Source organism: Salminus brasiliensis, chromosome 24 (genome assembly GCF_030463535.1).
Source record: "Salminus brasiliensis chromosome 24, fSalBra1.hap2, whole genome shotgun sequence".
In the NCBI taxonomy this organism is placed as follows: domain Eukaryota; kingdom Metazoa; phylum Chordata; class Actinopteri; order Characiformes; family Bryconidae; genus Salminus; species Salminus brasiliensis.
The window spans coordinates 11333474-11350660 of record NC_132901.1 but is presented as its reverse complement, the minus strand read 5'-3'; the positions used below and the strand labels follow the sequence as shown (position 1 = coordinate 11350660).

The following is a 17187-nucleotide window of genomic DNA, read 5'->3' as shown; positions in this document are numbered from 1 at the left end:
ATTAATATTAATTCGGAATTAAATATTAATTCCGTACCCTCTGGATGTACTCATGTTCAAAATTCAAAAAAGTGCTCTTTTTGGATTTCATGTGGATTTCATTAACATGTGGTGTACATGGGGGGGGGAATCAATAGTCAAAGTCAAGCAATAATAGCATCACTTCTCAATGCATTTGCAGCATGTCTTCCTTCTACTGCTTGTAGTTTCACAGTCTGGCCACACAATGGCATCCAGACTCCAAGTGTTCTAAAAAGGAATAAACTAATAATAGTAATAATAATAACGCAGCATACTTTGGATCATGCATAACCTTCACTCTGAATACTTTAACTCATCATGATTTAGCTTCGAAACCTACAGCCTAGCTCCAGACCTGCTTGACCTTATAATTAAAAAGTAAGCTAAACTATAATTAGGAGCTAAAATCACTTCTGAAATAGCTTGGTCTTATGGCGAAATCTTAAAATAAATAAATAAATAGCTGAATGAATTAATAAAATTCAGTGACCTAGGCTTAAGATGAACTTACAGTGACTCAAAGTAGGCTCATACACAGCCTCTGACTCCTTTTCACGAAATTTGAAGTGCATAGGGGCCATGTGACCTTTGTAAATAAACATTTATGCACCGTTTTCTTAGAAAGATTACACACTTGACATTATTATTGTTATTATTGTAGTAATTGATTGTGTGTTTTACCATCCTAAACCGCACTCCAGTACTCTCTAGTGCACTAGGTGAGTATAGAAGCCGTTTTTTCGTGACATCGTGCACTCCACGTGGAGTCGTTTCGGCAACTAGCTAACGAAAATAATCTTTTGTAAACAAAACACTAGCTAGCAAGCTACACAGGCTGCCCAGCTCTGAAAACCAGAAGATAGGCTGCTGGTAGCCGGGTTTAAGCACGACTGTTTCTCCCTCACTTGCTCCAAATAACAATATAGAGAACTACGCACGTGTCCGTAATATCGTTATTTCTGTGATTAATTTTAAGACACCTAGCCATCATGCTACTCTCCAAGGTGGCTTCTCGGTTTCAACCACGACAGTAAACGTATAAATGTTGCTGTATACACCGTTTCATAATAAAACTTGACTGACTCGAGCGAGTGTGTATTTATCTGACAGGTATTTACACTCGCTGGCGTATGTTATTGTTTGTACCATCCGAGTTAGCTAGCATGCTAATCGCTTTGTTAGCTCATGTGTGGACCTGAAAAAGCAAGTTAACTCAAATCACTCAACAGCCACAAATCACGGCTGTATTGCGTACTTTTATGCTACAACTCCGCATGTGGCACTGCACTGTGGTCAACAAATAATGACCCCTCATAATTAGGCTCATATTTGCGCTTTACTGTTTATGCTAGCCGCGTTAGCCACGCTGCTAATCGCTAAGCTGGCTCCAAGCTATGTACAACTCCACACATAGATCCAGCAACGGCAGTTCTACATCAATTTGCTGTGACTGGGTGTACAACTTTAGGCTCTCGGCAAAATCGAGTTATCGGATATCATTATCTACTTCATTTTTGGCAAGTTAGCAAACGTTATCGTGCTAACAACGACACACCGGAGCTAACCAGGGTCCAGTAGTGTAAGGACTAAAAAAAAACGACGTTTCACATGTATGAACATTAAAAGTAGCTAACATATGTCTTAACACGACAAATACCTCGGTCAGCCCTCTGATGGCTGTCGCCATGTGCGCCTCGGTCTCGTATACAACAAAGTCACACTACATCACGCCATTCTAACGTGCGCAGCGTTTATTACACACACACACACATGACAAAATTAGTCCTTCCTCAATGCACCTGAATATAAATCACATAAATGGCTATTTAGTACTAGGGTTACGACCTTGCAAGCATAAAACAAGCACCCACGAAGATCACCCCACTACTGTACACCATGGCACACGGTTTACTTTTTACTGTGACTGGACGTGCAGTTATCGGATTTCATCATTAGATGAAGATAGATAGATAGATAGATAGATAGATAATCAATAAAACGTCATCTATCGAACTTGTAGTTAGGCATCATGGGAATTGTAGTCCTTGATCTTGACACTACAGGATAAAGACAAATCGTGTCATTGACACATTGATATAAAGACGTTTAAAGAAACACACAAACCAGTACAGGGTTTGTATTTTCTGTCAGAATGAATGAGTATGCATAAAGCAAGCCATATGTCTACAAATGCATGTCTCTCTCTCTCTCTCTCTCTCTCTCTCTTTCTTTCTCTCTCTCTCTCTCTCTCTCTCTCTCTCTCTCTCTCTCTCTCTCTCTCTCTCTCTCACAAACCACCACTTTAATATTTTTGCACATAAAGTAAATTGAGGCCAACTTAAACTAAACCCACACCATTTGGATTCCTCAGGTTTCCACTATACATCTTCTAATAACAGCCATATTGGTTAGCAGTTAGTGGAAGAGAAAGGAAGGAAAGAAATTGTGGAAAGCAAAGTATGTTGCAGTTAGTGGATGATAAAGCCTTAGACATATGTTGCAGTTAGTGGATGATAAAGAAATTGTGGTGATATAAAGTAAGTGTAAAGCTCATGATGAAGTCAGGGTGAGTGGAAGCAGTTTGGCTTGACCTACCCTTTAGGATTCTGATGGAGTTTCAGGGCTAAGCTTTAAGACTGTGGTCGTAGTACGTGAATGGAGCGTGGATGCCATCTGGTGGTCAAAATGTAAATCTGCAAAATATAAAAAATACATATTTTTTTTTTGGTCCACAGAGACATTTAAAGAAGCAAAATCAGAAAGAGGAGAAAGAGTTAAATTTGAGAAGCACAAAAAAGCTAATTCACAAGTGAGTACGGCTGACTTTTGATACACCTTTGTTAGCACTTTTGTGTTAATTTGTTACTTACCTATGCCTTGAAGAAAGTCTCTGACCTTGCAGGTTAAAATGATTTTTTGCGCTGATGGTGCATCCGCTTTCCAATTTTTAGCTTTGCCCCACTTGCCTCCAGCTCTTCAGCCAGGTCTTGATAGCAGAGCGGTGTTCTTTATTGATTTATGATTATTATGTTGACCTCAATATAACCTGATGCATACATACATACACATAACCATACAACATAGAATTTAAGGGCTCTAAGGGGAGGAGAACAAAGGTCCTACATAGAACTGCACTACTCTACAGTTTGACTCTTAATGAGAGAATTGTTGGCTTTTTACCTAACTGATGATAAAATGTCTTTAGTTAAAGAATGCTTGATAGAAGCACTCTTTATTTAAGGCACTTTACTAAGATCTGTAAGGAGATAATACAGTATTGAGTATTTTGTTTTCTTCTGCCCTACTTTATCATTAGCATATTGTTAAAACCCAAACAAAATTACGGTGCCCTAAAATAAGTTTTCATTTCATTGCCTGGTAGCATGACAACTGGTTATCCTGCTGGCTACTAAAATGCCCAAAAGTTCCTTGGTAGAACTTAGTAGACTTACTGGAGTTCACAACCATCTGTCATATGTAACAGCTGTAACATTCACACACATACACGTATACATCTATGTTGTTAGCGTTTGCATTTGCGAGTTTGACCACACGATGGCATCCACGCTCCATCCATGACATATATCCACGATCCCAAAACAACGGTGACGTTTGCAATTGGGCACTTCCTAAATCCCTTACACTGTATACACTACACAGAAGTGCACTTCTCTAGTCAAGTCTTTTAGGCTTCTGATGGAGTTTCAGGGCTAGGCCTCAAGACTGTGGTCATAGTACGTAAATGGAGCGTGGATGCCATCGTGTGGTCAAAATGTAAAACAATTAATCTTGCAATTTTTTATTTATTTATTGATTTATTTATTGATTTATTTATTTATTTCTTGTCCACGGAGACAATTAAAGAAGCAAAATCAGAAAGAGGAGAAAGAGTTACATTTAAATAGCAGAGAAGCTAACTTACAAGGGAGGAGGCAGTACGGTCGGCTGTTGATAAACTTTTGTTAGAACTTTTGTATTCATTTGTTACTTACCTATGCCTTGAAGAAAGTCTCTGACCTAAACCATGCAGGTTAATTTTTTTTTGAGGGTGCGTATGTTTTTCCATATTTTAGCTTTGCTCCACTGGCCTCCAGCTCCTCAGTCAGGTCTTGATAGCAGATGAGTCAATTTTAATTGGCAAGGTTTTGGTCAGAGACCATCTTTAGTTAGGCATCATGGGAATTGTAGTCGTTGATCTAATACACTACAACTTAAAGATATAGTGTCCACAGAGACATTTAAAGAAAGAAAGATCAAACACAAATCGAATAAATGGTATATTATTGCATACAAGGGAAAAGCTCCTAATGAGGCCAACTAAAACTACATGTTTACCCCTTGGATTTCTCAGGCTCGTTTTACATCTTCTAATAAAAGTCATGTTAGATTAGATAAACACAGAGGGAGTTAATGTTGCTTTAAGTAATGTTGCTTTTACCATATGTTGCAGTTAGTGGATGATAAAGAAATATGGAAAGACATTGTGGTAAGCAAAGTAAGTGTAGAGCTCATGATGAAGTCTGGGTGAGTGGAAGCAGTTTGGCTAGACCTACCCCTTAGGCTTCTGATGGAGTTTCAGGGCTAAGCTTTAAGTCTGTGGTCGTAGTACGTGAATGGAGCGTGGATGCCATCTGGTGGTCAAAATGTAAATCTGCAAAATATAAAACAATTCATCTTTTTGATTTTTTGGTCCATGCAGACATTTAAAGAAGCAAAATCAGAAAGAGGAGAAAGAGTTTTTTGTATTCATTTGTTACTTACCTATGCCTTGAAGAAAGTCTCTGACCGAAACCTTGCAGGGTGCGTATGCTTTTCCATATTTTAGCTTTGCTTCACTGGCCTCCAGCTCCTCAGTCAGGTCTTGATAGCAGATGAGCGGTTTTCTTTATTGATTTATGATTATTATGGGAACCTCAATATAAACTGATACACAGAGTTTAAGGGCTCTAAAGAGAAGGAAACAAAGGTCCTACATAGAAGTGCACTACTCTACAATTTGTCTCAAAGGCTTCTAGCAGTGAGTGAATTTTACCTAACTGCATGCTGTTTGGTTGTCATGATGGCTAATACAGTGCCTTCATTAAAGACAGCTTCTATCAAGCATTCTTCAAAACAAGACATTTTATCTAGTTGTGGAAGGAGGTTATACGGTCTGGAGGGTTTTTTTTTGTTTTGTTTTGTTTTTTTTTTCCTTCTGTCCGACTTTATCGTTAGCATATTGTTAAAATGAAACCCAAGCCCAAACGACAATCATCCCACAAGACATGTAATTACTTTTTAGATTTATTGGTGCAGTTAACAATCATATTTAATGTGTATAAAATTGCCCTAAATTAAGTTTCCATTTCATTGCCTGGCAGCATGAGAACTGGTAACCATGCTGGCTTCTAAAATGCCCTGAACTGAAGTATGCTTCAATAGAAACATTTTTAAAAATGTACTTTAAAAAACACTAACCAAAATAACACCGCAATACAAATGACTTAGTAGACGTACTGGAGTTCACAACCATCTATCAAATGAAAAAGCTGTAACATTCACACGAATAAATCTAGTTAGTTAACGTTTGCATTTGCCTAGTTTGACCACACGATGGCATCCACGCTCCATCCATGACATATATGCCCATGATCCCAAAACAACGGTGGTCGTTTGCAATGAGCACTTCCAAAAGCCCTTCTATTCACCACACAGAAGAGCACTACTGTACTCAAGGCTCAAAGGCTTCTACTCTCTATTACATAACCGGGTGCATCCTAGGCAGGACAAACACTTTACCCCTGCCAGTATTTATTCACTATTTCTTTTCCCTAGGCTTCTCTAATGATCATTTTACATGTGCTGGGAAGGTTCATTTAATTTGCTCCATACTTCAAGGGTTATACTTCCAGACAAGCTAGACTGTACTAAATAAGGTAATTTTTGAAGTATAGCACAAAACAATACTGACTCAACATTCATTTAATTTTGGCGTTTTTCCCGCTGATCTGGGTTAATTTTACAAACAATGTGACGGGAAACATGAATTTTATAGAGTTAACATATAGAGTAAACATATAATTTTTTAGAGTTAGACATGCCTTGTTCTGGTAGAGGTATTGAAAGAGATTAAAAACAAACAAACAAACAAACATTCCTCTCCGGACTATACACTTACCTCCTTTACTGCTGCCCTAAAAGCAAGCACAAACAACACAGCTGGTCTCGCTTACTCTCTATGCAATCAAACTCATGTTGCATATGTATGAAACGTAAGTACCCCAAATCTAGCTCTCATTATATGAATATACACATACATTGCTCTCTGAAACTGTGCTTGCAGTTGTATAGTTTCACCACGCGGTGGGATCTACGCTCCATCCATGACTAATGCCGTTTGTAATAGGCCAAAACCGGCCTAAACATTACATAGTGTAAAGTGTAGTGTTCTACTGAAAGGGCAGTGGCTTCTACTTTCTGCTGGGGTGAATGAACTGTTTCCAAACTATTAAATATGTATAAACATATTGATAGGTATTAAAAGAAAAGTATTCATATGTATTAAAACACGTTAAATATGGCGATTTTGATGTGAAATGTAGTACAAAACGTTATATATATATATAGACACACATATAGAAGTTGTTTTTTTTCCCTAATCTTCACAACCACTGTCTCACGGCTGGTTTCGCTCGCTCAGTCCTATGGAATTTAGAAGCGCACGCGTCATAATAGCCTTACATTATATAAACGCAACACCGAGGTGAGGCGGACATTTGCTGTTTCGGCGCGGACACGGGTAGGTGGCTCTTAAAAGAGCCGTTGGGTATTTCAGGTAAACGTCGAAGCGCTCTGTTTAAGCGCGCTCTCCGCGAATACGGCGGGCCAGCTGGATGTCTTTAGGCATGATGGTGACTCTCTTGGCGTGGATAGCGCACAGGTTAGTATCTTCAAACAGACCCACCAAGTACGCCTCGCTAGCCTCCTGCAGGGCCATGACGGCGGAGCTCTGGAAGCGGAGATCAGTCTTGAAGTCCTGAGCGATCTCACGCACTGGGCGCTGGAAGGGCAGCTTACGGATCAGCAGCTCAGTAGATTTCTGGTAGCGGCGGATCTCCCTCAGAGCCACGGTGCCGGGCCTGTAACGGTGAGGCTTTTTCACGCCGCCGGTGGCTGGGGCGCTCTTGCGAGCAGCCTTGGTGGCGAGCTGCTTCCTCGGGGCCTTGCCACCGGTGGACTTACGGGCGGTCTGCTTGGTTCTTGCCATCGCGTTGAACTCTGCTCCTCTCGGGGAAAAGAAAGAGAATGAGTTCTTGCTCGCTTCACATGGCTTTTAAGCTTTCAAGCCGCTTGCCGCTCATTGGGCGTCTTGAAGTTGTCTGTTTCCCATTGGGCGGCCGGCAATGCGTCGGTGACACACTATTGGGCGTCTTCTTTTCAAACCTAAAAGCAAAACGGCGGGCTCCTGTAACACAAAACAACAAAGGAAAAAAAAGCATTAAAAGAATATATAATAATAAGAACAATAATATGATCAAACTAATCAATGTACTGTACATTACAGCGAACATTAAACACACTGTGTGTGTGTGTGTGTGTGAGAGAGAGAGAGCGAGAGAATGTGTGTATACATGCACATATGCATAGGGTGTTGATCTCAGTACGTGAAATATATGAAAAAGGGCAATTGTGTATTGCATGGCAGTGTGTTTATATAATAACTCGGTTCATAAAGCTATTATTTTTTTATGCAGCTGGAAATCACGTGAAGAATATGTAGTGTTGTTTGTAAAGGAGCAGCACTTTTCTTAGAAAAAATGGGTGGCTCTTAAAAGAGCCTTTGTGTATAGATAAATCAACGGAGAGCGCCAATTTACTTTGTCTTCACAGTCTTCTCGGTCTTCTTAGGCAGCAGTACAGCCTGAATGTTGGGCAGCACACCACCTTGGGCGATAGTAACTCCTCCGAGCAGTTTGTTCAGCTCCTCGTCGTTACGAACAGCCAGCTGCAGGTGACGGGGGATGATACGGGTCTTCTTGTTGTCGCGGGCGGCGTTGCCAGCCAACTCGAGAATCTCAGCGGTGAGATACTCCAGGACGGCGGCCAAGTAGACGGGAGCGCCGGCGCCGACCCGCTCAGCGTAGTTGCCTTTACGCAGGAGCCTGTGCACACGGCCAACTGGGAACTGCAGTCCGGCGCGGGACGAACGAGTCTTAGCCTTGGCCCTAGCTTTACCACCGGTTTTGCCTCTTCCACTCATGATTCGCGTCAGTCGTGTTCGTCGAACAAAGCTGAAATAATGCACGCCGGCCAACGAGCGCCGTTGATATAGCAAAATCGCCTACGGTCCTATTGGCTAAAAGCTACGCGCACCAACAGCCAATCGCATTTCCGCCGTCAGACTCTAGCGTCCTCCCACCTCTGCTCGCTTTCCTACCCGACTCCCTCCTCCTCTCGTGCTGTGTGTCTGTGTGAGCGAGAGAGAGAAAGAAAGGAAGAAAGAAAACGGGTTAAAGAAAGAAACATTTACCCCCACTCGTGCCCCGCGTTTCCTTTCCCTTTCCCGCTCAAATGTAACACGTATGACCAAACCAAAAAAATATATATATTGATCATATATAATTATTGTGTGGGGAAACTAATGAGAGCTATTTTTGTGTTGTTGAGTGTTTTTTTTTTTTTTTAACAATCAATTCATTGTGCAGTAACAAGGGGGGAAAAAAGCTGTTTTTTTATGAAACTGTGGGTGGCTCTTAAAAGAGCCGTTGAATAGAGAAACAAGACATGAAGGTAAACGGCGTTACTGTTTACTTCTTCTTAGGGGCAGCCTTTTTCGCCTTCGCCGCCTTGGGCTTAGCTGCTTTAGGCTTGACCGTTTTGGCTTTCTTTGGGCTCTTGGTCGCCTTTTTGGGAGCCGCCGGCTTCTTGGCCTTCTTGGGGCTCTTCGCTGCCTTCTTAGCGGCCGCGACGGGCTTCTTGGCCTTCTTGGGGGATTTCTTAGCCGCAGTGGGTTTCTTGGCTGCTACCTTCTTGGGCTTCTTGGCCGCGGCTGGTTTCTTGGCGGCCGGCTTCTTAGCTTTAGGTGCCGGTTTCTTGGCGGCCGGCTTCTTCTTTGCCTCGGCCTGCTTCTTGTTAAGCTTGAAAGAGCCCGACGCGCCGGTGCCTTTGGTCTGCACCAGAGTGCCCTTGGTGACGAGGCTCTTGACGGCGAGCTTAACGCGTGAGTTGTTCTTCTCGACGTCGTAGCCGCCGGCAGCCAGGGCTTTCTTCAGGGCGGCGAGAGACACGCCGCTCCTCTCCTTGGAAGCCGAGACGGCCTTGACGATGAGCTCGCCCACGCTGGGGCCGGCTTTCTTGGGGCGGGCGGCGGCCTTCTTCTTGGGGGCCTTGGCGGGCGCCGAGGCGGCTGGGGCTGGAGCGACTTCTGCCATTGTTCTGCTTTGCTGTGAGCGCGAGTGAGCACAAACTGCTGCAGCGTTCTGTAGAGCCTCCCGCTGCAGCGAGGGGGCCGGCCCTTAAAAGCCACATGAGAACGTTGTAGACTCAACTCGCTCGATGCCGCAAAGCCGTGTGGCAGCGACGGTCTCGCACTTGTGTTTTCTCTCGGCGTTTGTCGAGCGAAATATGGGCGAAAGCTCAACTTGGCGAGCGTAGAAATGCTCTTTCGTCTCCGAGAGGCTCCACCGTGTGTTGAGAAGACGGGAAGGGCAGCGTAACGACGCCGCGTTTGATACGGCGCTCACCGAAGCGTGCCACGCTACCGGCGTGCCGAACGGGCGGCGGCGCATTTGGCGTGCTAATCGGTGGAAAACGGCGACAAAAGGTGCCACGAACTGGGCGAGTGTTATCCGGTGCGTTGGAGGAGAGCCTCGGCGAGAGCGTGCTGGGCATCCGAGACGTGGGTGCGTTGTTTTGCTCGTCGTGCGAGGCGACCTTGAGGAGTGTGTAAAGCACAGTGTTGCCGTGTGTGCGCAGTATGACTTCCACCGTCGATGCGTCTTTGTCACCGGCGCTTCCACACTCGGAACGGCTCTCCATAGGTCCCCTAATACGCACTCGTAACACACCCAATATACCATAGCCAAAAATCTCATAATAACCCTAACACAAAATAACTGCATACACCCCCCCAACCCTAAAACACAAAAAACAAAATAAAATAAAAAAAAAAGACAAAACTTCTAACTTCTAAACATAACATAAAACAATGATGCCCTTTTTCAAGCCTAATACAAAATAACTGCACCTTCACTCTAACCCCAATACAAAATAAACCCAAGCTCATTTAAACCCTAAAACCCCATTTTTCATTTTAACCCTAATAGAAAATAACCATTTTCTCTCTCCAACCCTAAATAAAATAACCCCATCCTTCCTCCAACCATTATACAAAATCACTCCACCCTCATTCGAACCCCTCACATGAAACAACTCCAATCTCATTCTTGTACTAAAACAAATTAACCCCATCCCTCCCTCTATCCCAATAAGCAACACACCAAATTATTATTTTTAAACTTTTGCTTTCATTTAACCCATTCCATGCAGTCATGACCATTCTACTTAGATGTGCATTCCTCAGTAGGCCGAGGCCATGTGTATCCAAATCATCAGGCTGATGGCTAATGTTGAAACTCACTTTTACTGAACCTTCCTTTGTATCCTAAGGCAAAGGCTTAAGCTCACCGTCACTTTAACTCAATCCACCTTCATCATAAAACTGAGGCCTTTGACCGCCATACTATTTTACTTACTCTTCCCTCGTCCTTTTGCATTGCTCCAAACCCTCTACATCAAAAAATATCTATGAACCTATTCTTGCTCCCTCGAATCTCACCATTAACCTAAGACTTCAACCAAATTCATCTTTTTGTGACCCAACCAAATAGTCCTAATACAAAATAACTCTGTCCTCCCTCTTAACCTAGTACAACATAACCTTAACATCATTCTAACAATGAAACAAAATAACCCCATCCGCCGTCTAACCCCAAAATAAAATAACCCATTTTCATTCATACTCTAATACAAACCCCACCACCTTCTCTCTCCAACCCTAAAATGAAATAACCCCATCCTTCATCCAACCATTAAACAAAATCACTCCATCCTCATTCGAACCCCTCACATGAAACAACTGCAATCTCATTCTTGTCCTAAAACAAATTAACCCCATCCTTCCCTCTATTTCAATAAGCAACACACCAAACTTTTGCTTTCATTTAACCCATTCCATGCAGTCATGACCATTCTACTTAGATGTGCAGTCCTCAGTAGGCCGAGGCCATGTGTATCCATGTGTATCCGAATCATCAGGCTGATGGCTTATGTTGAAACTCACTTTTACTGAACCTTCCTTTGTGTCCTAAGGCAAAGGCCTAAGCTCACGGTCACTTTAACTCAATCCACCTTCATCATAAAACTGAGGCCTTTGACCGCCATACTATTTTACTTACTCTACCCTCGTCCTTTTGCATTGCTCCAAACCCTCTACATCAAAAAAATATCTATGAACCTATTCTTGCTCGCTCAAATCTCACCATTAACCTAAGACTTCAACCAAATTCATCTTTTAGTGAACCAAACCAAATAGTCCTAATACAAAATAACTCTGTCCTCCCTCTTAACCTAGTACAACATAACCTTAACATCATTCTAACCATGAAACAAAATAACCCCATCCGCCGTCTAACCCCAAAATAAAATAACCCATTTTTATTCATACTCTAATACAAACCCCACCACCATCTCTCTCCAACCCTAAAATGAAATAACACCATCCTTCCTCCAACCATTATACAAAATCACTCCCCATCCTCATTCGAACCCCTCACATGAAACAACTCCAATCTCATTCTTGTACTAAAACAAATTAACCCCATCCCTCCCTCTATCCCAATAAGCAACACACCAAATTATTATTTTTAAACTTTTACTTTCATTTAACCCATTCCATGCAGACATGACCATTCTACTTAGATGTGCATTCTTCAGTAGGCCGAGGCCATGTGTATCCAAATCATCAGGCTGATGGCCAATGTTGAAATTCACTTTTTCTGAACCTTCCTAAGGCAAAGGCCTAAGCTCACAGTCACTTTAACACAATCCACCTCCATCATAAACCTGAGGCCTCGTTTACAAAGCTACTGTTACTCACTCTTCCTAGATCACATCTGCACTAAACACACTTTCACCGCCATACTTTTTTACTTACGCTACCTAAATTTACTTACTCTACCCTCGTCTTTTTGCCTTGCTCCGACCCTCTACATCAAAAGTCTAGCTCTGAACCTATTCTTGCTCGCTCGAATCTCACCATTAACCTAAGGCTTCAACCAAATTCATCTTTTTGTGACCCAACCAAGTAGTCCTAATACAAAATAACTCTGTCCTCCCTCTTCACCTAGTACAACATAACCTTAACAGCATTCTAACAATGAAACAAAATAACCCCATCCGCCGTCTAACCCCAAAATAAAATAACCCATTTTCATTCATACTCTAATACAAACCCCACCACCTTCTCTCTCCAACCCTAAAATGAAATAACCCCATCCTTCCTCCAACCATTATACAAAATCACTCCATCCTCATTCGAACCCCTCACATGAAACAACTCCAATCTCATTCTTGTCCTAAAACAAATTAACCCCATCCTTCCCTCTATCTCACTAAGCAACACACCAAATAATTATTTTTAAACTTTTACTTTCATTTAACCCATTCCATGCAGTCATGACCTTTCTACTTAGATGTGCATTCCTCAGTAGGCCGAGGCCATGTGTATCCAAAACATCAGGCTGATGGCTTATGTTGAAACTGTTTTACTTTTACTGAATCTTCCTTTGTATCCTAAGGCAAAGGCCTAAGCTCACGGTCACTTTAACTCAATCCACCTTCATCATAAACCTGAGGCCTTTGACCGCCATACTATTTTATTTACTCTACCCTTGTCCTTTTGCCTTGCTTCAACTCTCTACATCAAAAGTCTAGCTCTGAACCTATTCTTGCTCGCTCGAATCTCAACATTAACCTAAGGCTTCAACCAAATTCATCTTTTTGTGACCCAACAAAATAGTCCTAATACAAAATAACTCTGTCCTCCCTCTTAACCTAGTACAACATAACCTTAACATCATTCTAACAATGAAACAAAATAACCCCATCCGCCGTCTAACCCCAAAATAAAATAACCCATTTTCATTCATACTCTAATACAAACCCCACCACCTTCTCTCTCCAACCCTAAAATGAAATAACCCCATCCTTCATCCAACCATTATACAAAATCACTCCATCCTCATTCGAACCCCTCACATGAAACAACTGCAATCTCATTCTTGTCCTAAAACAAATTAACCCCATCCTTCCCTCTATCTCAATAAGCAACACACCAAACTTTTGCTTTCATTTAACCCATTCCATGCAGTCATGACCATTCTACTTAGATGTGCAGTCCTCAGTAGGCCGAGGCCATGTGTATCCATGTGTATCCGAATCATCAGGCTGATGGCTTATGTTGAAACTCACTTTTACTGAACCTTCCTTTGTATCCTAAGGCAAAGGCCTAATCACTTCCTAATACAAACCCCACCACCATCTCTCTCCAACCCTAAAATGAAATAACACCATCCTTCCTCCAACCATTATACAAAATCACTCCCCATCCTCATTCGAACCCCTCACATGAAACAACTCCAATCTCATTCTTGTCCTAAAACAAATTAACCCCATCCCTCCCTCTATCCCAATAAGCAACACACCAAATTATTATTTTTAAACTTTTACTTTCATTTAACCCATTCCTTGCAGACATGACCATTCTACTTAGATGTGCATTCTTCAGTAGGCCGAGGCCATGTGTGTCCAAATCATCAGGCTGATGGCCAATGTTGAAATTCACTTTTTCTGAACCTTCCTAAGGCAAAGGCCTAAGCTCACAGTCACTTTAACACAATCCACCTCCATCATAAACCTGAGGCCTCGTTTACAAAGCTACTGTTACTCACTCTTCCTAGATCACATCTGCACTAAACACACTTTCACCGCCATACTTTTTTACTTACGCTACCTAAATTTACTTACTCTACCCTCGTCTTTTTGCCTTGCTCCGACCCTCTACATCAAAAGTCTAGCTCTGAACCTATTCTTGCTCGCTCGAATCTCACCATTAACCTAAGGCTTCAACCAAATTCATCTTTTTGTGACCCAACCAAGTAGTCCTAATACAAAATAACTCTGTCCTCCCTCTTCACCTAGTACAACATAACCTTAACAGCATTCTAACAATGAAACAAAATAACCCCATAATAAAATAACCCATTTTCATTCATACTCTAATACAAACCCCACCACCTTCTCTCTCCAACCCTAAAATGAAATAACCCCATCCTTCCTCCAACCATTATACAAAATCACTCCATCCTCATTCGAACCCCTCACATGAAACAACTCCAATCTCATTCTTGTCCTAAAACAAATTAACCCCATCCTTCCCTCTATCTCACTAAGCAACACACCAAATAATTATTTTTAAACTTTTACTTTCATTTAAACCATTCCATGCAGTCATGACCATTCTACTTAGATGTGCATTCCTCAGTAGGCCGAGGCCATGTGTATCCAAAACATCAGGCTGATGGCTTATGTTGAAACTGTTTTACTTTTACTGAATCTTCCTTTGTATCCTAAGGCAAAGGCCTAAGCTCACGGTCACTTTAACTCAATCCACCTTCATCATAAACCTGAGGCCTTTGACCGCCATACTATTTTATTTACTCTACCCTTGTCCTTTTGCCTTGCTTCAACCCTCTACATCAAAAGTCTAGCTCTGAACCTATTCTTGCTCGCTCGAATCTCAACATTAACCTAAGACTTCAACCAAATTCATCTTTTAGTGAACCAAACCAAATAGTCCTAATACAAAATAACTCTGTCCTCCCTCTTAACCTAATACAACATAACCTTAACATCATTCTAACAATGAAACAAAATAACCCCATCCGCCGTCTAACCCCAAAATAAAATAACCCATTTTCATTCATACTCTAATACAAACCCCACCACCTTCTCTCTCCAACCCTAAAATGAAATAACCCCATCCTTCATCCAACCATTATACAAAATCACTCCATCCTCATTCGAACCCCTCACATGAAACAACTGCAATCTCATTCTTGTCCTAAAACAAATTAACCCCATCCTTCCCTCTATCTCAATAAGCAACACACCAAACTTTTGCTTTCATTTAACCCATTCCATGCAGTCATGACCATTCTACTTAGATGTGCAGTCCTCAGTAGGCCGAGGCCATGTGTATCCATATCATCAGGCTGATGGCTTATGTTGAAACTCACTTTTACTGAACCTTCCTTTGTATCCTAAGGCAAAGGCCTAAGCTCACGGTCACTTTAACTCAATCCACCTTCATCATAAACCTGAGGCCTCCTTACCAAGCCACTGTTACTCACTCTTCCTAGATCACATCTGCACTAAACACACTTTCACCGCCATACTTTTTTACTTACGCTATCTCAATTTAATTATTCTACCCTCGTCCTTTTGCCTTACTTCGACCCTCTACATCAAAAGCCTTGCTCTGAACCTACTTTTGTTCACTCAAATCCCACCATAAACCTAAGGCTTTAACTAACTTCACCCTTCTGTGACCCAACAAAAAAGGCTTGTGGGAGAGCCTAACCGTATGCCTGGTTATATATACTAGACAGCTTTCATTACAAAGATCAGGTGTGTAATTCTAGGGTTTAAGTCAACCCTAGTATGGTTTCCTGCCTCACTCTTCCCCACCTGTAAGGCTGATCTCCTCTGGACTGGTCTTTCACAGGTGATGTGCAGCTTCATTTATCCCAATTAGCACTACAAGCCCACTCCATACAGTTAGTATGGCACAGTATTTTAGTTTGCTGCTCTGTCCCTGAATCCTAGTACACTATACCAATTAAATGCAAACAAACAATTAAGTAAGTTGATTTACATACATACATACATCAATAAGTATGTAACAATAAAGGCACTCTCTAATAAATAATAATAATAATAATAATAATTAGTATTATAACTTACTTGGTTCTTGAATAAAACTGCTCTTTGGAAGAAACCGTGGGTGGCTCTTAAAAGAGCCGTTGGGTTTGGATTACGCCGCTATCACTATTTACTTGGAGCTCGTGTACTTGGTGACGGCCTTTGTGCCCTCTGACACGGCGTGCTTGGCCAACTCACCGGGAAGGAGCAGACGCACAGCAGTCTGGATCTCCCTAGAGGTGATAGTAGAACGTTTGTTGTAGTGAGCCAAACGAGAAGACTCACCGGCGATGCGCTCGAAGATGTCGTTCACGAACGAGTTCATGATGCCCATCGCTTTAGAGGAGATTCCAGTGTCAGGGTGGACCTGCTTCAGCACCTTGTACACGTAGATGGCATAGCTCTCCTTCCTGGACTTTCTGCGCTTCTTGCCGCCTTTCCCGGCCGTCTTGGTCACGGCTTTCTTGGATCCCTTCTTGGGCGCGGACTTAGCTGGCTCAGGCATACTGCTCCTCGTCGAGTAAGACTGAAGAATGAGGGGGAGGCGATAAGCTCCCACATTATTTAGACTCTAGCATTTTAATTAGACGAGGTACCGCCTCCAGAATGCCGTCAAACGACCATTGGACAACAAATTGTCCGCTCTCTTCTTGCCAACCCCCCACCCTTCATTCCCCTCCCCTCCCCTCCCCTCCCCTCCCCTCCCTTCATTCCCCTCCCCTCCCCTCCCCTCCCCTCATTCCCCTCCCCTCCCCTCCCCTCCCCTCCCTATTCTCCTCTTCCCTTCCCCCTCCCCAGAGCAGCATTCTCTTTGTTCGCCTACCCGCGCATTTTTACCCACCGTGCAGACGGCACATTATTTTTCGCCACAGCGGCGTTGACGGCGATATTCTGAATTTATTCAAACGTTTAATCAACGCATACGGGGGAAATTGAAAACTATATGTATTCTTCATATATATAAAATTAGCTTCTTAACCGGGAGATTCATAACCACCATCATTGACTATATTGAAACAAACAAACAAATATGATTCTTGCAACATTCTATCCCGCGCATTCTTAATCTACAGGGCTGTTTTTCTGTTTTTCGGCACAGCGGCGTTGACGGCGATTTTTTTTCTATCAGGATTTATTAAGACATAT

General features: G+C 42.3%; 3 protein-coding genes across 3 annotated transcripts; all 3 read right to left on the bottom strand.

Moving 5' to 3' along the window:
- Window positions 1-6676: 6676 nt before the first annotated feature.
- LOC140546603 (histone H3-like) lies at window positions 6677-7267 on the bottom strand. The gene is made up of 2 exons (XM_072669986.1): window positions 6880-7267; window positions 6677-6702 (listed from the first exon to the last, which is right to left on the bottom strand). Exons 1-2 carry the CDS (start codon window positions 7265-7267, stop codon window positions 6677-6679), a joined length of 414 nt encoding a protein of 137 aa, XP_072526087.1.
- Window positions 7268-7322: 55 nt separating this feature from the next.
- Window positions 7323-8260, bottom strand: LOC140546372 (histone H2A-like). The gene is made up of 2 exons (XM_072669561.1): window positions 7878-8260; window positions 7323-7443 (listed from the first exon to the last, which is right to left on the bottom strand). The coding sequence occupies exons 1-2, from the start codon at window positions 8258-8260 to the stop codon at window positions 7323-7325; spliced, it is 504 nt and encodes a 167-aa protein (XP_072525662.1).
- Window positions 8261-16171: 7911 nt separating this feature from the next.
- LOC140547010 (histone H2B) lies at window positions 16172-16546 on the bottom strand. The gene has a single exon (XM_072670495.1). It carries the CDS (start codon window positions 16544-16546, stop codon window positions 16172-16174), a length of 375 nt encoding a protein of 124 aa, XP_072526596.1.
- Window positions 16547-17187: the final 641 nt, after the last annotated feature.

Excerpts from the sequence above, each read along its gene's own strand:
- LOC140546603 (XM_072669986.1), bottom strand. The coding sequence starts at position 7,267 with ATGGCAAGAACCAAGCAGACCGCCCGTAAGTCCACCGGTGGCAAGGCC. Across the intron at positions 6,703-6,879 it reads AGACATCCAGCTGGCCCGCC|GACTGAGCGAGCGAAACCAG; the intron begins GTATTCGCGGAG and ends TAAATTCCATAG.
- LOC140547010 (XM_072670495.1), bottom strand. The coding sequence starts at position 16,546 with ATGCCTGAGCCAGCTAAGTCCGCGCCCAAGAAGGGATCCAAGAAAGCC.
- LOC140546372 (XM_072669561.1), bottom strand. The coding sequence starts at position 8,260 with ATGAGTGGAAGAGGCAAAACCGGTGGTAAAGCTAGGGCCAAGGCTAAG. Across the intron at positions 7,444-7,877 it reads GAGAAGACTGTGAAGACAAA|GTTTGAAAAGAAGACGCCCA; the intron begins GTAAATTGGCGC and ends TTTTGCTTTTAG.